The sequence below is a fragment of the Rhinolophus sinicus genome, chromosome 4, assembly GCF_057876585.1.
Source record: "Rhinolophus sinicus isolate RSI-liver-muscle chromosome 4, RSI-T2T, whole genome shotgun sequence".
NCBI lineage: Eukaryota > Metazoa > Chordata > Mammalia > Chiroptera > Rhinolophidae > Rhinolophus > Rhinolophus sinicus.
In genome coordinates this window covers 11126315-11141666 of record NC_142504.1, presented here as the reverse complement: position 1 = coordinate 11141666, position 15352 = coordinate 11126315, and the positions used below count along the sequence as shown (strand labels likewise).

The following is a 15352-nucleotide window of genomic DNA, read 5'->3' as shown; positions in this document are numbered from 1 at the left end:
GAAGGAAGTCACTGACTAGTCTCCATCAATGGCGGTCATGACTGTAAGTGGTGGTGAAGCTCCGGGCTACTCCTCCAGCGAGAGCCAACGCAGCCTCAACTCACCATCATTTACGGCCCACCCATGGAGCTTGACTGGGTGCACACACCTCATAAAGAATAGTTGAAGTTGGCTCAGGTGCTAGCACTTTGCCACAGAGGTGCAAGGATTCAGGGTGATGTCTCCAGGACAGGTTTCTGGTGCTGGAGATTCCGGAGCACCCCTGATCATTTCAGAAACCACACAAGGTGTTCTTTAGTGAAGTCCTTTCTGGGGCTTCTGGATTGAAGAGTGTCACTCGTAGAACTTTTTTCATATCTGAATTCTCACATCCCAACACCCATCTCTCCCAATAGGTTAGGAAGGGAAAACAGTAAACTTCTGTAAAATATCTGTAAAATCCTGTCCACATGGATGAAACCAAACAGAGCTGTCTTGGAAGATGGCCACAGACTTTTCACGTAAAAAATCTTTGATATGTATTGTTTTGAGCATAACATAAACACCCATGTAAATACCCAGTTTAATCAAATTTTAACATTTTGCATATTTGTTCAAAAATTATTGAAAGAGATTAAATATCACAAGTAGAGCTGAAGTACCTAGTATAAGCTTCCATGATACTTCTCTCTCCCCACCCAAGGAAAACATCATCCACCATTTGGGCTTTATTATTCCTGTGCATACATACATTCAATTATTGCATATGCATGCATCTATATATCTAATATTTGTGTTGTTTTTAAAAGATAAATTGTGTTAGATGGTATATATCTTGCTACAACTCACTTTTCTTGTTCAACATTAGGTTAAGCATTGTTTGCAATAACAAAAAAAATGGAAAACCACCACCAATGATTAAATATCCTGTGGCACATCTGTGTAATAGACTCCTATACAGACGTTAAAATCAACATTTTCCCAAGAAGTAGCTTCACATTTGCATAGAATTTCTTTTGTCATACACTAGCAAACTTTCAGAGTTTTTTTTTGTTTTTTTTTTTAAAGTGTGTCCCTTAAAAGCAGGATAGAGCTGGATTTGGAGTTTTAATACTGGAGTTTAAACCAGTTGCAGTTCTTGTTATTACTGATATTTTTGTACTTGATTCCATTACATAATTTTGCTTTTGTTTTGGACTTGATTCTATCGTCTAATTTTGCAATCATTCTTTCTTCCTTGCTTCTTTTTCTTCCTTTTTGCTTTCTATAAAGTCGATACACTTTCTATATTCCCTTTCTTTGTTGTTCACTTGTTGATTTTAATGTTATAGGTTATATTTAAATTATTTTACTGATGATCCTTTCTGTTAAAAAATTACAAAATCACAAAGTTCCGCCTAAGACAAAAGAGATCTTAGCACTCTGTAAGTCCATTTGAATTATGCTCCTTCCATCTATAGCTTGTTTCCTATTTTAACAGAAACATTGGACATTATTTTTATGGCGACTAGTTACTCAAATTTACCAAGATGTTTTATTTACTTGTGTGTGCATATTAATTCTTATATTTCATACCTTGCTTTGGGGCTCACTTTTCTCCTTGTTGAAGTATATTCTTTAATAGTCCTTTTAGTGAAGTCCAGGAATGGTACGTTATGTCATTGTGTACCTGAAAATGTTTCACTTTGCCTGCATTCATAACCAATAATTGACCTGTAATAGCTATTAAATATTGCCTTATTTTCCCTCAGCACATGGAATATATATCTTCAGTGTCTTCTGGCATTTACTGTTACCAGTGCAAAGTTTGCTGTCAGTTGGTTGTCATTTTATTATGCTTGCAGCTTTCCTGAACATAACCAGCTTCGTACAGCATTTAAGACTTTCTATGTAACTTTACTAACAATTGTCACCCCAATAAATTTTAATTAAAAAAAAAAAAAGACTTTCTCATTCTTGATGTAATTTTGGGCAACCTCATACAATGTCTTTAAGGTATGCATTTGGTTTTATTTAGGTATGGCGATTTCATTTAGGTAGGTCAACTGAGGTGCATTTTCCATCTAAGTGTCTGAGCCTGTAGAGCCGTTATCTTCCATGCTCTTTTACTGAAATAAAATTCACATACCATAAAACTCGCCATTTAAAGTGTACAGTTCAGTGGGTGTTGTATATTCACGAGGCGGTGCTACTATCACTAGTATCTAATTCTAAAACATTGTCATCGTCACTAAAAGAAATGCCACACCTGTGAGAATTCACTCCCTGTTCCCCTTTCTCCCCAGGCTCTAGCAACCCTTAATCTACCTTCTGTCTCTGTGGATTGGCCTGTTCTAGATATTTCACAGCAGTGGAATCATACAACAAGGTGGCCTTCTGTGTCTGGCTCTTTCACTTAGCGTCATGCTTTGAAGGTTCATCCATGTGACAGAATGTATGTCCTTCAGTCCTTCAGTCCTTCAGTAGGACCAAATAAGCTATTGTATTGATATACCACACTTTGTTCATATATTCATCAGCTGATGGACATTTAGTTTGTCCCCACTTTGTCACCAGCATGAGTAATGCCACTATGAATATTAGTGGACAAGTTTTTGTGAGAACATATGTTTTCAACTCTCTTGAGAATATGCCTAGGAGCAGAACTGCTGGGCCATATGGTCGCTCTATAGTTTTTTTCTAATTTAAGTTTATTGGGGTGATAAGTGAAATAAGTCAGACCGAAAAAGTCGAGAACCATATGTGGTAAATACAAATGTTTAATTTTTTTAAGGAATTACTAAACTGTTTTTCAAAGTGGCTGCACCATTTTACATCACCAACACTGTATGAGGGTACTAATTTCTCCATATCACTGTCAACACTTGCATTATTCTTGCCATTCTGGTACATGTGCAATGGTATCTTATTGAGGTTTTGATGTGCATTTTTCTAATGATTAATGACATTGAGCACCTTTTCACATTCTGTTTGTATATCGTTTTTGGAGAAATGTTTATTCAAATCCTCTGTCCACTTTTTAATTTGGTTAGTTGTCTTTTTATTGTTGAGTTGTAAGAATTCTTTACATATTCTGGATAATAGATCCTTATCAGATATATGATTTGTAAATATTTTCTTCCATTCTGTGAATTTTCTTTCCACTTTCTTGATAGTGTCCTTTGAAGCACAAAAGATTTTAATTTTAACAAAGTTGTATTATCTTTTTTTTTTTTTTTTTTGGTTACTTGGGCTTTAAGTGTCATATCTAAGAAACCATTGACTAATCCAAGATCATGAAAATTTATCCCTATGTCTTCTTGTGAACATTTTATGGTTCATGTTCTTTCATTGCTGATATGGTTCCCTCTCTACGTTGTGTTTGGTAACCGTCCTAAGGGCTGTCTTCCAACATTAATTCTCTTTTCAGCTGTGTTCCACCTTGAGTTTTTCTTTCTCCTTTAAAATTCCAATGACTCTATGTTTGTTTGTTTTAATTTCAGATTTTAAGTTGCTTCTATCTCTGTTCTTGTTACTACACAATTTTACTTTCTTGTTTTTTAAGGATAATTCCTCCATTTGGCTTTTTGAGTATCCTTAAATATAATATTTGAAATTGTTTGACAGCCTGCAGAGGTAGAGGCATTTGAGTCAGAAGGAGAGAAGGTGTGTTGTCCCTGAGATAGGAAGGAGAAGCAGTGAGGTGGCCGTTGTCACGAGTGAGATGGAGAGTGTCTGCTAGACAAAGCATCATTAACTATGTCAAGTGTTTTGAGAACTCCCCACTCCACCTCTACAGACTTTGGGGTGGTCAGAACTCGGAACTTCTGACACCCAATCTGGGGCCAGTTTGGTGCCAAACTAAGGCCAAAGACCAGGGGGGCTGAGCCTCTAACTCAGAGGCCTCGGAAAGCCAGCAGGCTGGCAGTAGGCCTCGAGCACAGCCGGTGGGGAGCAGGTCAGCTCTGCATATGCTTGCAGATGTCCAGGACGATGTCAGAGACCCCACCCTGACCCTGGGCTGTTATGACCTTCCAGAGAAGAGCAAACACCATCACTACACGCCGGAGTGGCTTAGTTTAAAGCTGTCTGTCTCCTAATGTCTACAGTCCGAAGGGCACAATAACCACAAGCAGGGACAAGACGAAAGCGGCCTCCGGGGACTGCAGAGCGAGGTCGGCTCAATACGAAAAAGCAAGTTCGTATAGTTGATGCAAATGCAAACTTGAAAGGGAGCCTTTTCCTGACAGTTGCTTTTTCGATAGTCATAAATTAACAGGGACAGCGTTCACTCACACACCCATACACCCAGCCTTATAAACATTAATAAACACCTAACACGTGCTTGATCCTTGATAGGCACTGGGGCAAAAAAATACACAAATAAATAAGGCAGTGGCCACCCGTGAAAAAGCCACCTATCAATAGGTAAAAGGGTTTATAAGCAAATTGTTATAAGTCAATATTAATTATACCTGGATGATTTGGAGAAACTTCAAAAAGAAATTAGCCAGGGGGAGAAAAGGGTAAGGAGTGATTCAGCCAGAGTGATAGAAGCAAGAAAGTTCAAGGCTACTCAGTGGACACTGAGCCCGTTCTTGGGCTGCAGTAGTGCAGCTACCGAAATTGAGGTTGTAAAAGCAGGTAGATGTAGATTATATTTCATCTAAGATGCCACTGATTATAAAGTGAACTATTATTTCATGAACAACCAAGAAAAAAACACTGCTAATTCAATTATAATACACCACTGATTGCGAAACATTCCTATTTCATAGGAGCCAAAATGCAAGGCACTGTCTCTCTCAGAATGGATAAAATACGGTAATTCTCCAATGAAGAAAAGTAAAACATTAGAAAACGAATATATTTTTAAAAGATCAATATCAAGCAAATACGGATATAATTTTTTCTCATCAAAATAGTAAAGCATTAATGTTAGCATTAGCAAGAGCATAGCGAAATGGCAAAGTCATTACTGGAAGTATAAAATAATAGTACCTTTCCGGAAATCACTTTGACAATAATGTATCAAGAACGTAAACACACATATAGACATTCTTTGAGCCAGTAATCCTAACTACAGGAATCTGTTCTAAATCCATAGAAAGATTTACATACTAGAATGTAAGGTTATTGTAATAATAAAAATACACGCTATATTAATGGCAAATTATCATTGAATATACAGTTGGCCCTCGAACAACGCAGAGGTTAGGGGAGCTGATGTCCTGTGCAGTCGAAAACCCACATGTAGCTATAGTATAAATGAATCGTGGTATAATCATGAAATGTTAGTCAATCACTAAAATTTAAAAATATGTATTTAATAGCATGGGGGAAATCTCATAATGTAATGGTAAACTTTAAAAGGGAGGAAACAAGACTCCATGTAGAATATAATTCCAATCTAGGGAAAAAAGTACCCAATAATGACTGGAAGGAAAGGTAATCTTGCTTAGCTTGGAGTGGTAGCACTATTGGCAAAATTTTTCCTTCTTATAATTTTTATTTTTCGTTTCTTTCTACTATGTTTACATTGACCTCTTATAATCGCTCCTTTCCCCCAAACAAGTGTGTTTTTTTCCAAGTTCTACTTGGAAAAATTAAATTGTGGTAGAGAATGTAAGCCTATACATAGAGACAGGATGAGCAACAAGTGCCTCTCATATTAAATAATGATTATACAGAACCATCATGAACGCTTCAATTTTCTGCTAAATGTTAGATGGGACCCAGTACAGAACATGTATGACTTCCATATTTCTCAATGGTAGAAACTAGCTATGAGCATCCTCCATGGGTCAGAACGATGATAAATTTATCAGCATTATTTCTAATCCCTATCATCACACAGACAGATGAGAAAACAGCTCCAAGAAACAGAATAAGTGTAATGAGCTTGCACAATATGCACACAACAGAGATGGGATTTGAACCCACGTCCTTCTCTCACTAAAGGCTCACAATTCTTTCTCTGACACCATCTGTCTCTCAGAGAAATACGTCAATTATGTGCAGACCAGATGAACATTAAGCAAGATCAAGATTCTATTCTTTCCATCAGCAAGCAGTGAACCAAATATGGATATATTATGCCCATTCTTGAAGGAACTTTACAAATGTGGACGACAGAGGCTCTCTGATAATGTGGAGTAGACTAGATAAATAAGGAGCCAGATTCTCAGTTTACCAACTGTTCTTTCTGATGTCTGTGGTCGCTAGGGTCATGGGGCAATGTTGCTTACCCACCTGGCAATGTAAGGCGAGCTGTGGAGCCAGCGCTTGGGGCTGGTGAGCTGTGAGAATGCTTCTTGGTACCTGTAAAGAGGAAAAAGCGCATAAGAAAAAGTAGGATTGTGGACAGACTTCTCAGACAGGCAAATGCTCATCGGAAACATCAGCAAGTGAGCCAAACGTTTGGGTCTGGAAACATTTAGAAGAAGGTTGGGTGAGGTTGTGATAGCAGTGCGTACTGCATGGTCCAAAAAGCCAGGAGCACAGCCTTTCCCTCTGTGTGCTGGGCCATTCTCAGTCTTCCCGTTGGTAGGTCGAGAACCCACACACCACTGAGCAGGGCTGCACCTTACAATCATCAGGAAGCTTTCTAAATATGCAGCTGCCTGAGTGCCACCCCCAGAGATTCTGTTTTCATTTGTACTAGGGGAGAACTCCAGCATCCGCACTTCTAATGGGCATCCAGGGTAAAGAACTACTGCTGTGGAAGGGAAAGTTCTGGATTTAGAACCAAGGAATAGGGGTTTGTCCCTATAGCTTTTACTCATTACTGAACCTCTAATATATTCACTTGCTTCTTTGAAGCTCAGGTCTTCATCTGCAGAATAAGGGAAGTAACAACTATATCAAAGTGTTCTGGTGGGAATTAAAGGAGCCAAGGTGGGTGAGGATGCTCAGGAATTGTAGGCGACTACACGGCTGCTAGGGACTGGGGGGCTCTGCGTACCCCACATCTGGCAACAAAATTCCCGTTAAGAAAGAAATTATCTTTTTCCATATAAACAGTTTAGTGGGCCCAGAAGGAATGAAAAGGCAGCCCCCTTTTCAGGAAGGAGAGGGCAAAATGGAGGGATGGCGGAATGGTTCTGCAAAAGAACATTTGTGGGTGTGCGTGTAATATACACACACATATATACATATTTTACTTTATATATACACACATAGACATGCATATATATACATGTATATTTTACATATAAATACAAAGGTTTATCTGTTCATTCATTTCTTCATTCTGCCATCCAGAGTGGAGCTAAAGAGGCCCAGAAGCCAGAATCCAGCAACCTGACAGATGCCTGGAGTCTGAGCTGGCAGAAGCGCAGAGATAATTCTTAAGCAGAAGATTTACGTGATTCAATGTGAAGCGATTTCTGTAACAAGTCCCCAGAACCTACCCAAACTTTTCATGAAGTCTACTTTCCATGCAGAATCCTCGTGTGAGTGGAGGTTGTGTTAACTGGGAAAACTCTGCCTGCGTCAACACAGCCGTGGGGAAAGACCACAAGATGACGCAGCAACTGACCAACATCAGGGGAAGCAGGAACTTGGGGTTGGAGACGAGTGGGTAAGGTTTCCCTCCCCTGAATCCCTGGTGAGATGTGGAGAAATGCACTGGGATGGTGTCTGAGACTGTTTCATCTTAGTCTTAAAGAGCAGGGTACTACTGTTAACACTCTGTGTCATTGTTAATTATTATTACCATCATTGGCACTAGTAGTAGTACCAGTCATAGCATTAATAGCAGTAGTAATAGTAAAAATAAAAAGCATAAAATTACTCGAAATACCTCAGACCCACCAAATTGTTAATGTGCGTGGGGTGGGGGAAGCTGGACACAACTTTATGTCTCCCTTTTCCAGGTCTCATGGATGCTTTGAATGTCAGAGTTGGCAAGGAGCTCAGAGGGCCCACACATGGCTGTGACTGTCATTCAGAATCCCCTGAGGTGATTTTTATAAATATGGCTTCCACTGCCCTTTCCTGAAGTGGAATCTCTAAGGAATAGAGCCAGAAGCTTACATGTCAACAAGTTCTCCAGGTGAGTCTAATGGTCATTGGTCAAATGAGGTGCCTTGGACACCCGAGGTAAAAGATTTACCCAAAGTGATATTAGGCAGATGAAAAAGTAATTGCAGTTTAAAAGGTTAAAAAAAAATGGCAAAAACGCAATTACTTTTGCACCAACATAATACTTTGGTTGGGGGCCGGGATTGTCTCATCACACAACTCAAGGGGGTGTCATTCACACTGTATCCTACACAAAGAATGGTGCCGCAAGTTGGTCCTGATCAAAGGCACTACCAGCATGCAAATCCATGCCTCTGACCTTGTCCAGAGCCACTTCTGAGCCACCAGAAATGCCTCTGTGTCTCACGGGATCTGCCTCCACAATGGGGACACCAAGACTTTTTACTTGTCCCAGTATCCCTTTGGGATAGTTTCTCAAGGTCATGGTGCTATGTGGGCCACATAATTCTTTGTTGTAAAGGCTGTCCTGTGCATAGTACGGTGTTTAGCAGCAGCTACTCATTAGGTGTCAAAAGATCTTCCCCTGTTGTGATCATCAAAAATGTCCTCCAGACAAAAGCAAATGTCCCCTAGGAACAAAACTGTCTTCAGTTAAGAACCATTGCTTTAGGACGAAGGCAGAGTTTAGGTTTGTTGTTCAGAGCAGTGAGTCCTAATTTGACTGCAGGTCATTAATAATAGTCACTGTCACACATCAAGTAGTTACTATGTTCTAGGCACCGTATTAGCTGAGGTTAATTAAACATACCTTAGTTATCTTTTCTGATACTCTCAGATGATAAAATGACTCTCATTTTACAGAATTTGAAAACAAAGGGGGTTTAAGTAATTAGCACAAAGTTATTGAGTGTTGGGGGAAAAATTTAAGCCAAGATCCTTCCGAGTTCAAACCTAGAGAAATTTTTCCCAATGACTCTTGCTGTTTCTTGATCAATCCATTATCTAGGTTTTCTTTAAGTGTTGTCTTCCAAAATTTGCTTAAGGCTAAGAAAAATGTTGAACAATAACTTCAACAAAAAGGAAAAACAAAACCAGATTCCCAGACCTGACCAAGTGCCAGGGAGTCAGCATGGAGGGGTGGAGGGGGAAGAGGGGCTGGGTGTCTCCCAAGGGTCCCAGGTGATTCTGATCTTCAGGCTTGGGAAACCTGTGTGATACAAATTTCCTTCCTCTTGTCTAACTCTTGGGAAGTATGACATCTGGCTCCTTTGTCGAAAATCACTTGCCCATACATATGTGGGTTTATTTCTGGGTTCTCAATTCCGTTTCTCTGGTCTGTGCGTCTGTTTTTCTGCCAATACCATGCTGTTTTGATTACAGTTGCTTTGTGGTACAATTTGAAGTCAGGGAGTGTGATATCTCTTGCCTTGTTCTTTTTCCTCAGGATTGCTTTGGCTATGCGGGGTCTTTTGTGATCTCATACAAATATGAAGATTTTTTTTGGTTCTATTTCTTTAAAAAAATTCCATTGGGATTTTGATGGGGATTCCATTCATTCTGTATATTGCTTTGGGTAATCGGACCATTTTACCTATGTTGAGTCTTCCAGTCCATGAACACAGAATACCTTTCTACTTCTTTGTCTTCTTCAATGTCATTTAATAATGTCTTGTAGTTCTCAGTGTCATTGACAATATAGGGGAATCTTGAGATTATCATGCTAAGCAAAATAAGTCAGCCAGAAAAAGTCGAGAACCATATGATTTCTCTCATATGTGGGATGCAACAAACAAGACAAACAAAAACTCATAGATACAGACAACAGTTTAGTGGTTACCAGAGATTAAGGAGGGGGCTTGAGGAGGTAGAAAAGGCTAAAAAGAGTCAAATAAAGGGGGTCCTAAAAATATATGGCATCTGCTTTCCCAGGATACTCTCGTGAAGTTGAGAGAGCAAACATAATATTGCCTATGTGAACACTTGAAAACTGTCAAAGCACTAAACAACTACAAGCTTTCAATGTTATTACCTAGAAACATTCACTATTGCAAGGTTATTCTATGGAAATGCTTGGTGCATTTCTTGTTTTTAATCACCTACTATGATCTTCCAAAACCCTGCAGTTTGGTGGCTTTTACTTAGGACAGCTTTTCATTCCCTTGGTATCTTCTTTGCAGACTCTGAGTGAAATAGGACCTTCTGAGGGCGTCGGGTCAGTGAAACAGCAGACCTATAAGCCATCTAGAAATGTCATGATTTTCTCTGTATGCTTGATGACAAGCCCATATATCAGGAAAGGGGAGAAACCACCCGCACTTCTCCTAATCGTGAGTCATAAACTGGTAGCCGGTGGAGACGCATAAAATAAACCTGTTTGTAATTTCTCCAGACCTCCAGACGGCACCATGGACTACTGGGGGTGATTACATTTTGAGTCAGCCTCCCACTGGCTCCCCATTAACTGAGGTTGTGCTCCTGAAAACCATTTTCCACTCTGCAGTCACCAAATTACCTATTACGTTACTCAAAGTCCGTTCGTGGGAATAATGCTCAACTTATCTCAGTTCCAGTTTCTAAAACCCTTCAGTTCTCCCTTGCTCCACTCCCAGGGAAAACATCAGAAACGGAGCTAGGAGACCCACCTCCAGATTAGATTCCCAACTACTCCCCTGCTCCACGCCGACAGACGGCCTTGGGACACAGAGAACTCGCCGCTCTGGGACTTAGCATAGAAATGTCGCCCCATGAGTGACTCAGAATTCACTCCGTCAGTGCTTTTTGATCCTGGCTACACATTAGGAGCATCTGGGGAGTTTTAAAGAAATTATGTCGATACCCAGGCCCTTCCTCCAGAATTGCTGTTTTTAATTGGTCTGGGTAGGGCCCAGGCATGAGCATTTTAAGAATTCCAGGATAAGCCTGGTCTGCAGCCATGAGTGAGAAGCATTCAGTAAATAACCATTCTGTCAGCCATCAGGGGAAACATTTTTTCTTCTGAACGAATGGCTTCTTTTCGTTTTTATTCAGGTTTCCAAGAAACTCAGATCCAATTTACGCCTTAATGCTGGGAATGGGGAGGGCTATCAGCCTGCGTGCCTGCATACTAACATGTGCCCGGGTTTGCTTTAGCCACACTAGCTCTACTTTCCACCTCTGGTTTTATTCTGCTTTCTTAACTCTTTAAAAAAAACAAAGCAAAAACACATGGATTAAATTCCTCTGACTTTAGAATTCTGAAATGTTTTATAAATGAGGTCAGTAAAATGAAAACACGAATAAACGACTCCATCATTGCGTCAGCTAACCTTCATTATCCTCATCCATAAAAATTAAAAACGTGACTTTCAGGATGGAACTGTGAGGGCCGAGTAAGAGTACACGTGTAAAACTGCTCAGTAAACCGTGCAGTGCAATGTAGTGCTTGTTATTAGTATATATTCAAAAGAAATGTGTGTGTGTGTGTGTGTGTGTGTGTGTGTGTGTGTGTAGGGTGACTAGTACGTCATCATTGGGAGAAAAGCATTTTAAGGTCACAAATTACATCGGGCTTGACCCAGAGCATCTGAATGTCCAAAGAGTAAACAACCTAATCAGTCAGCTTGGGGCAGAAATGTCATCACCACAGCTGGCGAGAATGGAAAGTATCTGTTGACAAACGAATAGCTTTCAGATATTTCAAATGAATGTCCTTGGCTGGTCCAGCTAAAGGGCAATAAATCCAGTTCATTGGGAGTCTGGAGAAGGGGACGGTGATGGAAGTGACAACCAAGGCTGACCGCTTTGGGGCACATACACACACACGCCCAAGACTCAGGACGTGAGGTTAGTACTAAACCCCAGTGATTTGCAGCTTGACCTCCAACAAATAATTTCCCTTCTGCCAAACGAGGTGAGCGCGGCCAAGCACAAGCCTGCTGGGAAGGGGTGATTTAAGAGCCCCTGAGACCATGTGTCATCATTAGTAATAGTCCAACAACAGCCATGTTGTTATAACACAAGCAGATCCCACGGGCAGAGGTGGATGCTGAAACACTGAAGTAGGAAAAGGGTCCGTCAACCGGTCGGGCCCTTTCGATCCCTCTCTTTTAGCACACTGCAGTGCCTGCCTGCCTGACGGCTACAACCTCTGATGGCTGTTGCTAAGCGCCTCGACTACATTCCATTTGGGGTGTGGCGGACATCAACAAGCCGTTGCCTGATGCCTCAGAAAAAGTATCATTTTTGTCCCTTTACAACCTTGACAAAAGAGCACCAAGAGAAGTCCACGTCCTGCTTAGTGCTGTGGAATCGCTGGAAGTGTGGAGGGTTTAGAACGTGTCTCCTTCCCCAGGAGCTGCTTTCCAGTAGTATATAAATTAGAGCGGCATATTTAGAGCGCTGAGCAACATTTTTGCTCCACAATACAACTACCTCGGTACGATGCTTGCTTTCGTGTGGCTTGACCTCTGTTTGTCACAAAGAACAATGACCAGAAACACAAAAATTATTCAGACGTGCAACCCTACATGCTGCTTAACTAGGGCTGTTTCAATATTTGAATATGCTTTGGAATTAGGCATATGAATGAAGAGCCTGAAAAAAATGTTCACAACTTCGGACCCCGTAATTGCACACCTAAGAATTTTTCCAATGGAGCTATTCAGAAATTCAACAAAGCCTTACGTACAAAGAGCTCCACTGCTACATTATTTGCAACTGTAAAAAATAAAATGAAAGTGTGTAACTTAACTGTCCAACAGAGAGGTGGTTAAGTAAACTGTGCTAAAGCCACAAAATGAAATATGAGGTTGCTACTAAAATTACATTAATAGTTTGTTTTGTAAATGGGACAATGCTTACAATCTAATGTTATGTGAAAAAAAAAACAACGTAATACAAAATTAAATATCCTATACTGTATGCCCTCTACTGTGTAAAAATGCATAGCAAAAGGTCATAAGGGAATACAGTAAAGAATTGTCAGTGAATGAATAATCATTAGGTGGGGTATTATAAGTGATTTTAATGTTATCATGCTTCTCTGTAGTTTCCAAAATGAGTAAGTTCTGCTTTTGCTTTCAGAAAAAAAAAAGAAATTGAAAAAAAAAAAAAAAAAAAACAAACAACAAAAAAAAACAATCAACATGTTCCAATGGGTGGCAAGCACAGCCCCCTTGACAGAGTAATAATCCAGTGGAGTTACCACACAGGACCATACACAGAGGTGGCCCAGGTAGGAGGTAATATTTGTATAATATGCATCATCACCACTAGGGGAGTCCCTATTAGTGGTGGTTCTGAAGGAGGCAGGCTGAGTGTCACCCACCACTTTTGTGCCCACAAACAGGGGTAATTACTCTTCCCGTCAGACTCCTTGTGTTCATGGCTAAAGAGAAAGAAAATATTGCCAGGTAGCCCTTTCACGAAAAAGAGAAAGAAAAAAAATGTTTGGAATTCGAAAACTAGCATCACAGGACTATAAAACCATAATATCATGGTACCCAGAAGAAAATTGAACATATGGAAGCCAGCCTAATTTCACGAATGCCTACATTTCTTATGCCTCCAAGGAGCTTCTGATAACCCATCCACCTCAAAAAAGAATATATGAGAAGTGATACACTGTGTATATCTCCCAGTGTGAAGGCAAAAGCATTTGGTATGGGTATTACGTGGTGTTTGGAGGAATACAAAAGAGACAGGGGGTTGAGCAAGTTTGGACAGCCTCATATCTGGGACAGAACATAGACAACAATGAAAAACATTACAAGAAATAAACAGCCTATTCATTTTTCAAATTCCAATCCAGAGGTTAATTCATTGTTTTTATTTGGTAATCAGCAAAACATACAAGTAGGTATTCATTACTGGTTGCTGGGGAAAATTATACATTGAGGAACTGTCAGACTCATCTGTGCAATAAAGATTTACAATGAACACATAATTTATTGAGAGCAGTTTAGCATATTCTGTTTTACATGAATCCCTATGATTTATGCGCTTGCATTTGGAAATGTGATGTTACGGTATTTGAATAGTTTGTTTTAGTACAAACCAGCATCTAGGGAACAAAACATTCTTCTTTAGAATGAATGTCCGTTCTCTTGCCCTTTGATACACAAATGCAAATTGAAACCTGCATTTTATCTACTTGAAACATATTTCACATCATGGAAGTACCTTCTATCACTGCCATAAAATACAGACAAGTCCATTACACCATCGTCCCTGGTAGAACAGAATTCTCGGAACATAGCCAGAAATCCCTTCCTTAGTCCTCCAAAGGACTATTTACTTGGTGTAATTTCGATTGAGCTTTGAGGTTTGGGTTCTGCTTGCCTCCTTCTTTTGAGTCTTGTTAAACATTCTTGATATTAATCCAGACATCTCCCACAAATCCAGCTGAACAGCAGCAAAATCTAAGTCTGAGGAGATGAGCTGAGTTATCCATTCACATATGGCCAGTGCCCTTATTAGGAAAGAGTCTGCACAGCCATGGTGAGAGCACAGCATCCTAAAGACAAAAACCTTGTAACAGCAAAAACTCTCCTCTACCCAGAGGGAGGACAGATAATGACAGCATTGTATCAACCTCCAAGTGACTCACCTTGGTTGGGGTTATTGATTTCCCATGAAGATTTCCCTTTTCCTGCTTTCTTTTCCCAATCTATTCCATCTACCCCAATGACGCCTACCCCACCCTTGGCACCCAACACTTCCTCATGTGGATTACACTGGAACAAGATGCTTTTGGTTTTTTTCCATCATTTTGTGTTTCCATGTGCTAAAATGATACGACAAGCAGAATGGCTTGCCTGGACAGAGGCAAAAAAAAAAGGAATCTGCGAAAGGTACAAAAATGAGAAGAAAAAAGAAAAAGGTAACAGAAAGGGTATGAAAAAGGGGACTTTTAAATTAGGTGGGGGAAGAATCTGGCTGTACAGTGGGCACCAGAGCTGATAAAAACCTAACCGAGCTCTACAAATGAAAATAGCAAGTATTTTTAAAAAACTTTTTATAGCATATAAAATCGTATAAAAATATCATCAAAGCAAGGAAAAAGGAAAATGTATACTCTACAGTTCTAGCTCAAGAATCAGTTACTGGGCAATACCTATGCTTTTTACTATAAATCTATGTGTGATGAAATTTCTGTACCATCACACATGTACCACCCACTCAAACACAAGGACGCTAGTACACAAATCCCTACTCTAAGATAGATCATGAGAGAGAAGCGAAGAATATATACAACAATGTGCCTTCAGGGCGATGTAGAAGCCATTCCAGAGCTACTGGGTTTTCACGGGCTTTAGTTTGAATGAGTTATCCTGCACCGTGACATGAATGAGAAATGCTTCTGCAGGTTCAGAAGCCAGTTCCCATCAAGATACATGGGTGAAGTTCGGGAATCGTGGCTGAAGCCGAC

The 15352-nt window shown here is 40.1% G+C and overlaps 1 protein-coding gene across 9 annotated transcripts in view; it reads right to left on the bottom strand.

Annotated features, from left to right (window-relative positions):
• The window catches only part of PDE1C (phosphodiesterase 1C), a 483269-nt gene that overhangs the window by 13382 nt on the left and 454535 nt on the right, over positions 1-15352 (bottom strand). For all 9 annotated transcript variants that reach the window (XM_074340964.2, XM_074340965.2, XM_074340966.2 and 6 more), the window contains one exon: positions 6211-6279. In XM_074340964.2, the coding sequence (XP_074197065.1) occupies positions 6211-6279 (69 nt within the window). The remainder of the gene's footprint in view (positions 1-6210; positions 6280-15352) is intronic.